At 34.0% G+C, this 16731-nt stretch overlaps 1 protein-coding gene across 1 annotated transcript in view; it reads left to right on the forward strand.

Moving 5' to 3' along the window:
* The window catches only part of LOC124372701 (FGGY carbohydrate kinase domain-containing protein-like), a 29076-nt gene extending 13766 nt beyond the window's left edge, over positions 1–15310 (forward strand). The window contains 7 exon segments of the mRNA XM_046831113.1: positions 622–859; positions 3292–3419; positions 7030–7215; positions 11169–11266; positions 11268–11374; positions 12856–13006; positions 15212–15310. Coding sequence (XP_046687069.1) covers positions 622–859; positions 3292–3419; positions 7030–7215; positions 11169–11266; positions 11268–11374; positions 12856–13006; positions 15212–15295 — 992 coding nt within the window. The 3' untranslated portion in view covers positions 15296–15310.
* The last annotated feature ends 1421 nt before the right edge of the window (positions 15311–16731 follow it).

The raw sequence follows: 16731 nt of genomic DNA on the forward strand, positions 1-16731 counted from the left end.
TACTGTAGTATAGTGATGTGAGCTGGGATTATTTTCAGTGGGAAGGAAATTTATAAATGGGAATATTTCCAGGAAACTTCCTGAAGGCTTTATAAGTTCCCAAAATGAGGGAATTTCTGAAATAACTCATTTAAATTGGTTTTATTTTGTCTTAAAACAGCTTTCAAACCTCAATAGGTTTCTAAATGATCATTAATAAAGCCAAATAATAACAAAGATTGTTATATGCCATGGCAAAAATTTCATCATGGAAGAAACTGAAAATCAGTTTGGACATGATGCGATTTAAGATGATGATGATGAAAAACAATTATTAACACATAACAACTAGCCTACACTCATTTACTGAGCACAATTTAATAATAGCCAATAAAGTGTTTTTCTTTTTCTTGGAAGACCTGATCTGAACAAATAGTGAAGATATCAAATCACTAGTATAGGTGCCCACTGACCTATACTTTTAAGAGGAAATCGTAAATTCCCTGAAACTTATTAATTTTGGGAATATTTCCGGCAATGTATAAATTCCTGGAAATTTTTACATCACTAGTATGATATATAAGTCAATGCTTGTACTTTGTGTTAGTTTGACACTCATGCAAAGGAAATAATCTGTAACAGGAGAAACTCAACAGAATGTAATACTGTGGATGGACCATCGTGCCGACAAAGAGGCAGAGGCTGTTAACGCTACGAGACATCCAGTGTTGCAGTCTGTGGGAGGCAAGATATCACTGGAGATGCAAGTGCCGAAACTGATGTGGCTGAAAAAGAATTTACCAGAGACATGGAGGAATGTGGATGCTTTCTACGACCTTCCAGATTTCCTCACGTGGAAATCCACCGGGGCTGAATCGAGGTATGAAATTTAAAGTTAAAAAGTGATAAAGGAAGTACGCAAATCTGTTTATACTGTGGACATTTTGAATTTGTTAGTAAGTTATAAAAAAAAACTCTCTAGAACTGGATAAAATTAAAAGCCATAAAGTTGAATACCTTAATTAATCTGTAATGCTGAAAACCTGGCAGAACTATGAATTATGCATTTTTGTGAAAATCTAAGAAAAATAGGCCTTTTTATGTGTTTAACAACATATTTGGTACTAAAATAGTCATAATAAAATGATCTCTGTTCTTGATATCAATTTATTAATATTAAAAAGTAAATAAAATTATGTATTGGTAGTTAAGTAATAATGATTAAAGTCTGAAAATAAATAAACTAACACTACCACTTCACAAATAAAGAAATTTGCCCACTTTATTTGAATTTTTTTAATGTATTGAAATCTAATCATACATCTATAACAGGATTAAAATTATAATAAATATGAAAAAATTCTTTATTTGAAAAACTAACTTAATATTTCTGTAAAGCCTCACCAGTGAATATATTTGTTTAAAGCTATATAGAAGGTTTGTCCACAAAGTAAGTTTTGTTTCTAGTTCTATCCGCGGCACCACTGCGATCGCAGTTCCTGATTCAAGGAGAAGAAACGTACACAATTTTGAGATTGCTACTTACAATGATCTTTGTAATGTATGTTTGTAATGATCTTTGTAAATGCTTCTTTATGTCAGTGTTAATGGAAAATGCTGTTACTTGTAAAATCAGATATATGACTTGTTTTCTGAATTCAAAGAAAGCTAAACCAATTGAAATTCTGCAAATCTGCGAAGTTTATGGACAAAATGCTATGAGTGATTGAATAGTTAGAAGATGGATCAAATTGTTCAATGAAGGACGTAATAAAGTGCTCAATGAAGAACGAAGTGGATGCCCGTCTTTGGTTACTGATAGACTGGTTCACACAATTGAAGAGAAAGTTTACAATTAGTGCAATTTTGCTGAGGAATTTGTACAAATCTCACGATCACTAATTTATAAAATTACTGAAAAACTGAAATTTCAAATACATTGCTCACATTGGGTACCCAAAATTCTTACTGAACAACACAAAAAAAACAATGGATGGGCACTGGGCAGTGCACTTCAGTTTTGACATGCTATGATGAGACGGTGATGACTTTCTTTCTCTGATAGTCACAGGGGATGATACTTGGGTATCTTAAGACACCCCTGAATGACAATTGATGGAATGGAGGCTTACTTATTCCCCAGTAAAGGTCAAGTCCAAGCAAATCTTGACACCTTGAACAGTCATGTGCATCTGTTTTTGAGACAGAAGACATTTTTTGATTGATTTCTTACCACGAGGCCAAACAATCAATGCAGATGTTTACTGCAAGACTCTTAAGAAATTGCACCACACAATACAGAACAAGCACTGAGGATTACTGTCAAAAAGTGTTGATGTTTTTCTACGATAATGCCCGACCTCACCTTGACACTGTGACAAAAAAACTCCTACAGGAATTAGGCTGGGACGTGTTTGACCATCCTCTGTACAGCCTGGATCTTGCTCCTAGTGACCTTCATCTCTTCTTACACCTGAAATCTTTCCTTGGTGGTCAACACCTCAACGATGATGATGAGCAGAAAGAACATCAACCTGGTTGAAAAGACAGGCAGCAACCTTATATGAAGAAGGCATACAAAAAATTGTGCCACACTATGACATGTGCCATTATGGTGGGGTCTGAGCCAGGTTGTGAGATAGCTCCAACAGCAAAGCTCTTGTAAAACATTGGGAAAAGAGGATAAGAAACTGTAATTGGAATAGAGCCTCAGGGTTAAGACAAATCTAAAATGTTTATCTCTCCTTATGCTAAAGGGTGGGCATCTCTCCTAGATCAGAGTAAGGAGGGTATAAGAATGATATTAGGTATGTCGACAGGACATGGCCCCCTAAGGAAACATCTTATGAGGGTGGGCTTTAGCCAGACTGACAAATGTAGACTCAGCGGAGAAGAGGAGGAATCAGCGGAGCATATTTGGTTAAATTGTCCTGCCATATCAAAAATTCAGAAAAGATTCCTGGAACATATCTCCTCAGTCCCAAGGACATCAGAGAATAGGAGCCGTCAAATCTGATCGGCTTCTGTAAAAGTCTCAGATTCTGAGGACACAAATATAAGTAAGGGAGGGGCAAAGGTCCTTTTTAGGACTAAGTGCGGGGACAAACCGTCTTTGTCCCTCAGGATTAAAAAAGACTACACACAGGATGTGACTACACAATTCCGTAGAAAAGTAATTTAAGAATTGTAGATTTTTGTACAATAAATATTTGTTCTGTTTTTGGACACGTTTCTTTATATAACCAAATGGAACTTACTTTGTGGACTAACTTATGTAAACTGATCTCCAATTGTTGTACTGTTGTGACACAGATCACTCTGCTCCGTGGTCTGCAAGTGGACGTACGAAGCCAGCGGAGAGGGGACACAAGGCTGGAACAAGCAGTTCTTCACCCAAGTGGGACTGTCAGATTTACTGGCGGATGACTGTAGAAAAATAGGTGAACCATTCTTGCAGGTATTCATAAGTCCATTCCTACCTGTGCTGTGAGTTCCCTTTAGCTGCATGGTGTTTGAGGTATGTGCTATTTCTTCACTGGCTGTCCTTCACATGGTTAACCCATTGAGGTAAATACACACGCTGGTTGCACAATGCAGCCCGAGACTGATGCGTTTGACCGTATATATCGTATAATTTTGAATGTTTACTACATGATGTTGAAATGTCTCATCTAAGTATTTAGATACAACAAAAACAAAATATTTTAATTGATATCATTTTATAAACAAGGATATCAATTGGCATTTAAAAACATCGAACAACCTTGGACTTTTAATCAAAAAACAAAAGCAATTCAACAAACCAAAATCAAAATTTAAAATTCAAACAATAGTGGAGTATACAAATTAAATTGCAACGATTGTCAATCCCACTATATTGGACAAATCGGCCGATCATTCAAAATTAGATTTAATGAACACATAAAAGCATTGAAAACATCATCAAATTCAAAATATGCAGACCATTTAAATAACACCGGCCATACATACACTAACATCGAAAACAATCTTGAAATTTTACACACAAGCAAAAAAAGTCCGCTTATTATCCACTTTAGAACATTTTGAAATTTACAAAAGTGCCAAAATTAATCATAATATATTATTAAATGACAAAGACTTTCTAACAAAAAATTTATTATTCGATAGACTTTTAAACAATATACAATGATCTCACATAAAATTAAATACAACAAATTTAGCCACCAAGGTAGTAAAAAACACATGACAAATTGATTTTAATTATTTATTTTTATAATTAACTTAACCTTATTTTGTACCTGAAGATGGAATCATTGATTCCGAAATGTACATCGTGTAAGAAAAATAAAAAGTTTAAAAGTGTTTAAAAGTATATTCATATTATGTTATTTAAAATATTTTAAATTGTTAAGGGTGGCCGTCTAATTATTCTTTTTATTCTTGGTTTCATTTGTTATTTGTTTTGGAACAATTCTTTGTATTGTGTAACAGTCTGTTTACATTGCATGTAATAATGAAACATGATTCTGAGGTTGACAAAGTGTTATATATTTATTCATATAAAGTGTTGAATAATCTGGTATAAATAATTCATTAAAGTAATATTTTTCTTTGGTCTTGTTTTTATTTTAAATTACTTTTATACATAAGGAAGTATTTTCTTACAACATTTTTAACCCTTTCAGTACCAGACTTTTTTGAGTATTAGTCAGAAGTGCCAATGTTATTTTTATTAGCGGTATTCAAGTGCCAATGTTATTTTTATTAGCGGTATTCAAGTGCCAATGTTATTTTTATTAGCGGTATTCAAAATTGCCATGCCATTTTTAGCAATTTGTATAAGTTATTATAAAATGTCATAACTTTGTTATTTAATGGCTAATTTTTTATAATTTTGTTTTGATTTGTACGTAAATGTGTGTATTAACACTGCATTTACTCAAAAAGGTATAAAAATATAAGTACTCACATTCAATTAAAATCAAGCACACTAAAAGAACACTTTACCTTCAACATATCTACAAATTTGTATCCAATTAACACTTAATTTAAAATATGATAAAAGAACATTTATGTTTAATGCAAATTAGGATAAAATTCATATAACAATATAATGTATTATATTTTTTTCAAAACATCCTGTTTACATTGGCGTTGAGATTTAAATTTTATAGTTTTATCACAATTAGAAAAATGTTACAAGGGTAAAGCTCTTGACTATACCACATTTAATTGTTGCCGCCTGCCACCAGGCCTGCAAAGACTGAACTACTACCTGAATTGAACTACCTCATTGGGTTAATCAAATTTGTTTTAATCATCTTTTGTTTGAGAAGGAAACAGGATTTTTCCGGACATTTGCCATCGTTCAGTGAAACAAGAAATCAGTAACACTACGTTTCGAGATCTGCAATCTGATCTCTTCTTCAGTTAAAGAACTAACCTAATACCTTGTTTGTACAAACTAAGTTTGTAATTATGTATTAGGTTAGTTCTTTACCTGAAGAAGAGATCAGATTGCAGATCTCGAAACGTAGTGTTACTGATTTCTTGTTTCACTGAACGATGGCAAATGTCCGGAAAAATCCTGTTTCCTTCACAATCCTTCCATCGTCAAAAATAACCTTCAAACTTTTGTTTTTCTTGCACAATTGTGTTTTCTGTGGTTTGTATTATTTTAAGAATTTGAATTTTACTTTTGAGTTCTTTGCCAATAAAATAGTACACATTTATATCGAAAATGCCATTTCGAGACGTAGATACCAGTATATAAACAGCAACTCAGCTTCTTTCTAGAATATGTAGTTCTGCTTCTGTCGTTATGTTTTTTGAATGGGCAGGATAGGTTTTCAGCTTCAATTATTTTTTTTTTAAGCTGACTTGCATGATGTCCATACTCTGCCAATCATTTATACAGTCCAAGACTCCTGTACAGTTAATCTCCAAAAATTATCATTTGTGTCCAAAACATTAGAGGTTCCAACCATATAAAAATAGTATCTTAAATTGGAGCTTAGTTGTGATAAGATAACGCAAGTCATCTACTGTCACTTGTTTTGTGCATGCTTAAGAGCTGGTTCTAGAGAAACAACCTTGAAATTTTCTTTGTAGGGAACTGTGTTAAACTTGTGCACCTTTATGCCTTTATTTTTAATCATAGTGCTATGGGAGATACATAACTTATTAATATGCATCCAAATACTTTTTAGTTTTGTAGTACAAAAGTACAAAACTAAACAGTTTAGAGATTTTTTCTGAATAATCAATAAAAATATTGTAAAAAATTAAATAAGTGTTTGGATGCGTATAATAAGGTCTTCACAATGAAGACATCAATAGACAATAGACAATAGACATCTCCCATAAAGCTACGATTAAAAATAAAGGTGTATAAGTGCATGAGGTTTAACATTGTTCCCTATGAGGGACATCTCAAGGTACTTGATGTCTTTCATTGTTCTGTCACTTTTAGGTACATTAATTTTGTAATTGGTAGAAATTTTACGTTTATCAGTAAAACATAATCGTGTTATACAAAATATACACAAAGCAGATCTAATCGGCCTGTGGTATTTCTCAGTCTTAATACTTAAGCCGAGCACAACAGCCTGTGGCGGACTTTGAATCAAACCTGGTGGCCGATTAAATCGGCTCATGGTGGTAAAAGAGTTGACAGAATAGTTTGGTAAGCGTAAGAACTCAATGTTCTCGATTTAACACATCATGGTGAGCTGAATTACAGCCTAGCTGTGAGTGGAATTATGAAGCAAGCAGCAAACCCAGCGGAACGCTAAAGCACTACTGCTTTGGACCACAGTGTATGGTACACATTGCTGTAGTGTCGGCACACACATGTAAACATGTAATTTTATAGTAACTATAATGTGCCTGTTCCTGCTCCCATTGTAGTTTGGCTTGACCTTAATTTTTAGCCTGAATACTAATTTTGTCCCTTTTCTTAAAAAAATATGTATGTAAATAAATAATCAATTTGTTGAAAAAAAAAGAAAAGAAGCGGTATTCTTCTTGAAAAAAATGTTTTTTTATTTTGTCAATACTTGTGTACAGGTAGCATAGTACTAGCACCTGGTACCCCCTGTGGCTCTGGCTTGAACAGTCAGGCAGCCGAACAACTGGGTCTGCGGGTTGGTACACCTGTTGCTACTTCTATCATCGATGCCCATGCTGGTGGGCTGGGTATGATTGGCTGCACTGCAGACTCTAACAAGTCCACGGACTACTGTTCTCGGCTAGGTGAGTCTCTCATTCTTTATTGTTGAAGAAACATAAATGTTATGTATCATTTCATTATTCTTGATGAATTCTTTAGGGTTATAACTAGCAGTTATCCGAGGCTTTGCATATGATTTCCAGTTGAATAAAAGTACACCATAGACATGTTTTTGTTAAGTGGCTTAATGGAACGCTTATGAAAATAAGTGATGGTCAGGAAGGTACTCCAGTTGCCTTATCCACTTAAAAAATAATTGGGACCTGAAGTCAGACAGTGAAACAGTTTCTATGAGTACCAATGAAATACACAAATTTCACTGCAACATTCCATAATAGTTGAAAGAAAAGCTCCAACTATGTCAGTAACACTTTAAATATTCCAGGCCAGAGTGGAGGATTACTAAGTCTATCATAGTAGTCTAAATGAAAAACATGATGTAATTTGATGGAGTCCTATAATAATTTTGAATCACAAGTGGACTCGTTGATGGTATCTATTATATCAGTGTTAACTATGAAAAGATTCAAAATTCAAACAAAATTTCTATGGGCTCTTATTTCAGTCAGGTTTGATGTGTGAAGAAGTATTTCTGGTTTAATAAATTATTTTCATACACCATAGTAGAGTTTGCCTTGTTATATGATAAGGTATATATATATTGGCTGTCTGAGTAACCTACTTCAATCAAAAGTCTATTTTTGGCCCATGTTATCTGTTTCCGGACTAATTTATTCCAGATGTCTTAATAGCATTTGGATTGTCGGCCAGATCAAAAAAATATATATATGTGGTCTGAAAAGTCTACTTTGGTAAAAAAGTGTCTACTTCCGACCATTGTAATCAACTTCCGGTTTTAGGCATTTCATTTTTTTCTGAAATATGTAGGTAGGACAAAATATTAAAAATTGTGCAATACAACCAATTTGAAAATCATAAAAAATGTGTTATGAAACTATAATACTTTGAGGAGTAACTAGTTAAGGCTGTATAATATTATTAAAACTAGCAGATTAACCTAACCTTGAGAGAGCCAAATCTTGAAATAAGATAATTTTGGTTTCTAATAACGTAAACAAAAATTAACTAGAGAACATAAATAAATCGACAGGTATTAAGGTAACATCTAGCGTTAAGTTCTGGACTTATGGAACTGTTTTGTGGAGAAAACCAGGATGAAACTGTCACTGACTGGTTGCCTCATTCTCACCTTTCATGCAGTCATGCACTTTGATTGCAGACATCTGCCATGCCACCCAGACTCCCAGTCAACCTGTGTCGTCTCTGCTACTGGTTTGTGGACTGATTTTACGTGTCATTGATTCTTTGGGTGTTTTATGTTTCATTGATATTGGTTGTGGATTTGATGTACACTTTTCAATTGTGTAGCTTGATTTTGGCATGTTCAGCACCTTATTTGTTGCTCTGTTAACCAACGTGTGTTTATTTAACCACATATTTTAGATTTTTACACCTGATGAAGAGACCGTATACCAGTGTCAAAATGTTTCAGTTAGTTTGTTGCATTTCTGGTGAGAATGAGTTTGTAACATTCCTGTTATATTGTCACACAATTGTTCATTATTTGTATAGCACTTTTTCTTGCTCCTTTGTTTATAGATAAGTCATTCACAATGCCTCTGGAAGTTCGAGAAAAACTTCAAATTTACAGTTAGGGTAAATGAATTCTTAAATTAAAATATTTATAGATCGTTCTCGGTATGAGTGATTTGAATTTTGAATTGAACACTAGTCAGTTTTTTCAAATTTGGATTGAGTTGTAGTTGCCATGAGAGCGAGTTTGCATCGTATAACCACATAGCCTGCTGTTCTAGAAAACCGATAGAGAAATTTTCTCCAACATATTGATCATCAGCTGCATTAATGTTTGTGGAGGTTGAAATAAGGTATCAGACGTGGTATAAATATTAAATGATAATTTTTCTCAACTCATATTCTTGACTTCAGCTCAGCTTGAAAGACTTAAATCTAACTTAGACACAAATAAATGTTTAAATCAGCGTTGCAGCTAATTCAGACCCTCAAAGTGATGACGTTCAGTATCTTTATCTAGCTGTCTGATGAAGATATGGCTATCAGTTTTATGCATAAAAGTCCAATTTCAAGCTTGTCAAGTTGGAGAAAATATGATATGAGAAAAAAAAATAACAAGGAGTAAAGACCTGCTTACAAACAACACCTGCCAGGCTGCAGATTTTACTGTACCAGTACACAGAACGGAAATGTGTTCAGAGAAGCCATCACACACGGAATCCAAGCTTTTTAATGCATAAAATCTCAGAACAGTTGTGATGCCATGAAGAGAGAGTTAAGGAGAGACCGTTGCTGTATCATACTTTTTATACAATTGATGGATTCTTAAGTACATCCACACTTAGTACGCACCAAAATTAGCATTCTTTGTTTTGAAATTTTATTTTTGATTATGGAAGGATTGTAAACGAAACAGGATTTTTCCAGACATTTGCCATCGTTCAGTGATACAAAAAAAATTAGTAACACTACGTTTCGAGATCTGCAATCTGTTCTCTTCTTCAGGTGAATAACCAACACCAACACATAATTACAAAACTAGGTTAAAATAAACAAATCATACCAGAACGTTGTGACACACGAAAGTTAGGGAATCACAACCACCATGTTGTGTGTCAACTTCACTAACTTAAAAACTTTTTTTATTAAGTGCATGATTTAGAGTTAGTGAAGTTGACACATAACATGGCGGTTATGATTCCTGATTTTTGCATGTCACAACGCTGAAGTATGATTTGCTTTTTTTTTTTTTTTTTTTGTTCTTTAGGACAAGAAGCTTATAAATTGCACTTAGTCCTGTAAGAACCTTTGCGCTGCTTCCGGAGTGATAGGATATTCAGGTTGGGTAAGGTTAGGGGGTAGGGGCCGCCTCCTATCGAGATCCATGAGGAAGAATTAGGGCACTACATCTCAAAGTCATCCCGGAAGGAGGGCGAGGCCAGCTCTGAACCAGCCTCTCCAGTCAAAGTAAGCAGGGGGTGGCACACCCTTGTTGAGGTTAACAAGAGCCTCTGAGGTAAGGGAACAAACCCCACCAACTCCAACAGTCATCTTCCACAGTAGACTAGACCTATCGAATTGCCCATGAACCCCAGAATCTCAACATTTGCGGTTAGTGATGTGCCGCTACTGGACATCCATAAGGTTGCCCAGATTGAAGTGGCACATCGGTTTTTGCTGTGCCCAGTGGTGGGTTCAACTGGTAGGTATAAAACCAGCCAGTAGTGATCCCTTATGATTTGTTTAGTTTAAACCTAGTTTGTAATTATGTATTAGGTTAGTTATTTACCGAAGAAGAGATCAGATTGCAGATCTCAAAACGTAGTGTTACTGATTTTTTGTATCAGTGAACGATGGTAAAAATAAAGTTTATTGTCTACTATGTAAATGTTTTAATGGAAAAGACATATTTTGTATACTTCCACATAAAAATTTATTAAAAATTTTTTTCTGTAAACAATGTCAAACTGATGATGCCTTAACCGGCGAAAGCGCTATTTTAATAAATTTTATGTGGAAGTATACAAAATATGTCTTTTCCATTAAAACCAACTTACTTCCACCAAGGATACAAAGCAGAAAATGAAATACTATGTAAATGATCGTTTCATATTTGTAACCTTTCTAAATGGCACCATTTCAACTCCACCAAAATTATAGTGCCTTATTACCGATTTTCTTCATAGGCAAAATTTCTCTTTTGATTTAAAAGAAAACCCAGGTTGTGTTCTAAGGCAGTATATTTTTGCAAATTACCATTCCCAGGAAAACCTTGACCTTATTGACTCTTGGCTCCTAGGCTATAGATTTACGCTCTATATCTCTTTCTATCTGGGTGACCCAAATTTACTGTCCAAAATGTTTTCTTCACAGCCCCAATTGGGAAACTTTGTAACTCACATCTTATAAGAGTATGTGGCAGGTCTGATATGTGGAACTTCTACGTGTCACATGGCTGTCAGTCGTGGGCCGGTGTTTGTGCCGGGGGTGTGGGGGCCATACTACAGCGCCATGGTGCCGGGGGCTGTGGCTGAGTGAGGGGGGACAGAGTGCCACGGGGCGCCTCCTAGATCACATCATTGACACTCATCCAGCCACTGCCTCTCTGCGAGCTCGGACGCCTCACATGTGAGATCTTTGCTGTAGCTGACAGCTTTATGTTCTTATCTTGAAAACAAACTGTTCAAAATACTTGTATGGTTAACTGTTTTTTGTGTGATTTTGTGATATGTGTAGTATTTTTAAATCAGCATTTTTACTCGAAAACTTAAGATTTGTTTTGTTGAATTACAAGTTATATTCAAACACTAAAAAACAGTTCGGTAGATTTGTATGAATCAGTAGGGTAAAGATAAGATTTTATGAATGTCTACACTGAATGGGGTGGTATAATTCAAGATTTAGCATTGCTTTTGAGTTGCCTAGTTCCTAAAAAAAATTGTTATTGAATAAATCAAGATACCCAACAATTAGTAAATATATCTAAAAGTAAGACCTTTTTAAAATTTTATGAAAATATGAAATTAACATTTTTATATTAAAAAATGTGTTCAAATTGACAAAAACTCAAGGTTTTTCATTGGCCCTTGAAAATAATTTTCTAATTATTATGTCATAATTTATTGTATTATAATTATTAAAAAATGTATGTTGTAATGGATGAATGGTAATTTTTAGTGCACCTCTTACAAAAAAAAATGTTAAACCATCGTGAAATTTAAAAATATGCTTCTATTTAGAAAACCATTTACTATGCCCTGATGGATAGCGTAAAAAAGTTAAATAAAACACGGAAATGTCAAAATATAAAGTTTCATTAGTAATTTGACCTTGTTTGCACCAAAAACAGCAGCACAAATTTTAAATAAACTGCACAGGTTTAAATAACTAATACGTTCCCTCCTTCAAAATTGTTACAAATACGTCACCAAACAATCAAGTAAATGCCACAATAATTATTTTAGTTAAACCTAAACGACACAGAATTAGTTGATAGCCAGTATAGAAATATTCTATTGCAGCTGTTTGGCAGAATATTTTTAATATGGAAAAAAATCTGATCTCTTTAGTAACGTGCTTTTATTCTCGCAAACTGAAAATTCCTACTGAGACGGTAATTGGAAGTTGGCTCACATTACAAGCTCAATCTCAACACAGCAGTCCAAACAATCTTTCATGTTAAACATTTGTTAACACTGACTACCATCAATTCGTTGAATTTTAACTACCTGTTTTGACAGCACTATTCCTTAAGAACACACATAATAAAATTATTTGGGTTAATATTTGAATTGTTGGTTTAATATGTGGTAACATCAAACACTGACTAGATTCTAGTAGATGGCCAGTAGGAAGGTCAAAGTACAAAACATATCCAAATAGATAGGCTCTAAACTAAAGCGAGATCTAACATGATTTCAAGATCTTTTTTACTTGTTCTTGTATCTGCTATCATGTTTATACATTTGTAAGGTTATTATTGTTATTAAGATAGATCAATAGTAGCCATTTTAAAATGATCAAAATGTTTCCTAATGCTCAAACTTCAAGTTGTCTGGATATAAGCATGGTTTTGTTCTTAAGTAAAAATACAGTAATGTGTTGTCTAGGCATGTAGTAACTTACCTGAACGAGTTGCTGGACAGTCTGGCCAACTCTGCAGGACTAGACAGTGTAGATCTGCTCACCAAGGACTTGCATGTCTGGCCGGACCACCATGGCAACAGGTCTCCCTTAGCGGACCCTACTTTACGAGGCATGGTTGGTACAGTCTGGGCTTAAGGTGGTGCTATCAATTTTTGGTTGGGAGAATATTTTTTTTATTTTAGTAATTATTTAGAATGTATTTTTATACTTCTTTAACTTTCAAAATGCTAGGCCGCACTGTGACGTCTTTTGTTTACTTGTGTTTAAAAAACGAATGGTTTATTCAATATTTGCATTCTTTGTAAATTAATGCATGGCAAAGATTCCTCTATGCACTGACAGTACTATTATTCAGAAATAGTAATAATTCAGAAGGTTTGAGAGGTATGAGGAATACAAATCAGCTGAATCAGTCAGTGTGACACGTGTCAACAGACGTATTTAATTCGAATACTGACAACACCACTGTAACTAGAGTTAAGAGGATAAAATAATCAACTGAATAAAGTACTGATGGTGCTTAGGTCATTTTACAAAGACAGTTTAGAATGTTCCTGATACTGTCTGGTACATAGAGACCAAGATAATGCTTGGGCAAGCAGCAAGATAATCTGTAGGTACGTCATCCGATTCAATACGAGTTTACCAGTGCTGAGGATTTGTTATTGAAATGATTTTTAATGCATGGTAACTATAAATCAAATTACTCGCTATAATAAAATCTTAATTATTGTAAATTACATGCTGTATCTGTCTCCTATTTGGGAAAAAACATAAAAGTTTTAGATATATAACATTGTACAGTGCACTGAGTAATTTTTTTAAATCAGTAGTAGTGCAAAGAAAATTGTGCATTTTATATTGGAAAAGACAGATAAATCTGTAATTATTTTACATGTGATCATTTTTAGTGAAAATTGCTTCCTCATTCTTTTTACAGCCATGATTTTTACGTGATGAAAAATTGGGATGACAGCTGTTTCAAGATGACAATGAGTTAAGGTAGAGTCTCAAAAAAATCCAGTAGGATGAGGTATGTTGGATGATCCAAAACTTCCCATTCGTAAGATTCAATCATTTCTTGGGTCTGGACAGCAGTGTGAGGCGTAGGATAATCGCTAGAGGAACAAAATTTCCTTTGCTTAGCTCTTTTGATATGTAGGTTGTTGTTAGTTTGAGATTTTGTTTTGGACAAATACAGTCAAGAAATGCTGTTAATGTATTTACTTACGTTTTTTTATAAAACTAAAATTATACAATTGATCTTAGACTAACAGAGAAACAACATATGTATATAAATGTACACTTATTTAGAGAAAATCGGATAAAATACAAATTTAAATTTAATTTTAAACACAATTGGTTTCATTTAAATTCAGATAAGGAATGCAGTTGTAAATTTATTAAATGATCTTTGATTTTTAGTTTGAATATTTTTATAGTTTTCTATTGACTTAATACCTAAAAACTTAACCTATGCCTAAGAACTGTTGCCATGATCTGTCACTGCACAGGCCCAACTATAAACATTAAAGTAGTAAACATCCTTGAACAATCAGAAAACTGCCTTCTAGAATCAAACACATATCATTTGAAAGTACACATATTTAGACCTTTTCATTTGCACTGCAATCTTTCTTACCCAGTATAGAGAATTCTAGTTATCTGTCCACTTTAGGTTGCAGAAACTTTTTTTAAAGTTTGTTTTATAATACTACGTTTTGAGAATTGAAACAACCCTCTTCCTTGGGTGTAAAAAACTTAATATATGAAACATGTACTTAAAAACCTGCAATGTACGGTAATGGACTGTCACTTAAAAAAAAAAAAGTACATCATACCTGACACCAACAGCTAGAAGATCAAAAAACAACACGTCACATCTGCACCAGCAAAAATGGAATGCACATGATTAGTTATGGTGGTACCGATTATGGTGATTATGATTCCCTAGTCAAACTTGATTCTGCCTGCAAGGAAGCGATTGATAAGTGTGATGTGGCAAAAGTGACATCTTCAGCAAACATGATATATTGCAAGCTTTCACAGGAAACCAAATCGTTTACCATAAATATGAAAAGAAATGGGCCAAGTACCGAACCCTGGGGTATCCCGTACTTAACCTCAGAATACTCAGTTTATCCTCAAACATCTTAAAATGCCAGTCCTCCAATTGAATTATACCAGGCTAAGAGTACGCACTCAATCATAGTGTAGGTTAACAGAGTGTTGAGTATTTTAAACTTTGCTTTTTATTCATAATTTTATCTCTATTTTAATTTTCTTTTGTGTTCACTACTTGTAACCATTCTTTTTCAGGTATCAGGACTGAGCCTGTCTTGTGATGACAAGGATCTTGCACTGCTCTATCTAGCTACTGTTCAAGCTTTAGCTGTGAGTTGACTTAAAGTTGTTACCATGTCTAGTTTAACTACTTGTTTTATCAGATAATCGTGTTGAAGCTGACAAGGACCATAACGTAACACTGTCGTTGATACAAGGGAAAATGCATAATATTATCTCACAAGGAACTGGTTTGTAACATTTTGATCTTCAAATCAAAGTTCAGGAGTATGTATAAGTAAATAGCATCAAATATAAAGATGTTTACACATAACGTAGCTATGGAGGGAAGAGTTGATTCAATGTGAATGTTGAGTTTAGCTCCAGTTCACCTTGCTCTTAATGCAGTGTCTTAAATACGAAGCTGTCACAGATGCCTGGAATCTGGATTCATATTTATCTAAAGAAATCCAAAGAAAAAATCGGCGACAAAGACGCTCAAAAACGTACTGCTTATATGGTTTCTACGTCAGACACACCTAGACTACAAAATAATAGTCTAATCTAGGTAAAAGAGGTTTTCTCAATGTCTCATCAGGTGTACAATTGAGTGTTTTAGACACAATCTCTAAGCATGGTGTAGCAAACTAAGTTTTCTACACGTTGAGAAACTGGTGGGTAGGGTTGAATTAATGTGAATGTTAAGTTTAGCTCCAGTTCACCTTCCTCTTATTGCAACATCTGAAATCTGATCTTTGGATGTCTTCAGACGAACATGACTGTGGATCCCAGGAGTCCATTCTGGGGACAGTATCAGATTCTAGATAGTGCACTAAGTAGAAGGTGAACTGGAGCTAAAAATCAACATTAACAAAATATAGTACCATTTCACATAATAAATATATATTGTATAAAAATATAAATATATACAATCAAACCTTAATATAACGAACCTCAAGGGACGGACAAAAATTCGTTATATAGAGTATTTTGTTATAATGAGGTTCGTTATATTGAGGTTAGGTTAGGTACAATTTCGCTACATCGAGATTCACAGGCCATCGGCTCGGTCGTGTTAAAATGTAGTGAAAATCGTATGCTGTTGCTGTATTTAAATAGTATGTAAAATGAAATAAAATTGCATTTAATTTGGAACAATGAAACTTTATTTTTATTATTTACTTCAATTAAGAATACAGTGTGTAAAACAGAAAGTACTTAATACAGTAGCTATGTACTTTGAAAACACATTAAAAGAAAGTTGAAAAGCAAACATGACCTGAACAAAACTTAAAAATCTTACGCTACAGATAGTAAAAAAATACAGTAAAATAAAATACCAGTACTCGTACTGTACTGTATTGCTAAACTGAAAATTATGAATTGTTAACACTTTCACTGCCGACAACGTAATTTGACGTCGCGCAAGGAGTTCTATAGACTGCCGACAACGTCATTTGACGGCGCCGACTTTTACAGTAATAAAAACTCATTTAAACGGACTATGAAATTCGGCATTGATAGTCATTCGCTAATTCGATGTTTTTGTTTCTTAC

This window comes from Homalodisca vitripennis, unplaced genomic scaffold (assembly GCF_021130785.1).
Source record: "Homalodisca vitripennis isolate AUS2020 unplaced genomic scaffold, UT_GWSS_2.1 ScUCBcl_3825;HRSCAF=9595, whole genome shotgun sequence".
NCBI lineage: Eukaryota > Metazoa > Arthropoda > Insecta > Hemiptera > Cicadellidae > Homalodisca > Homalodisca vitripennis.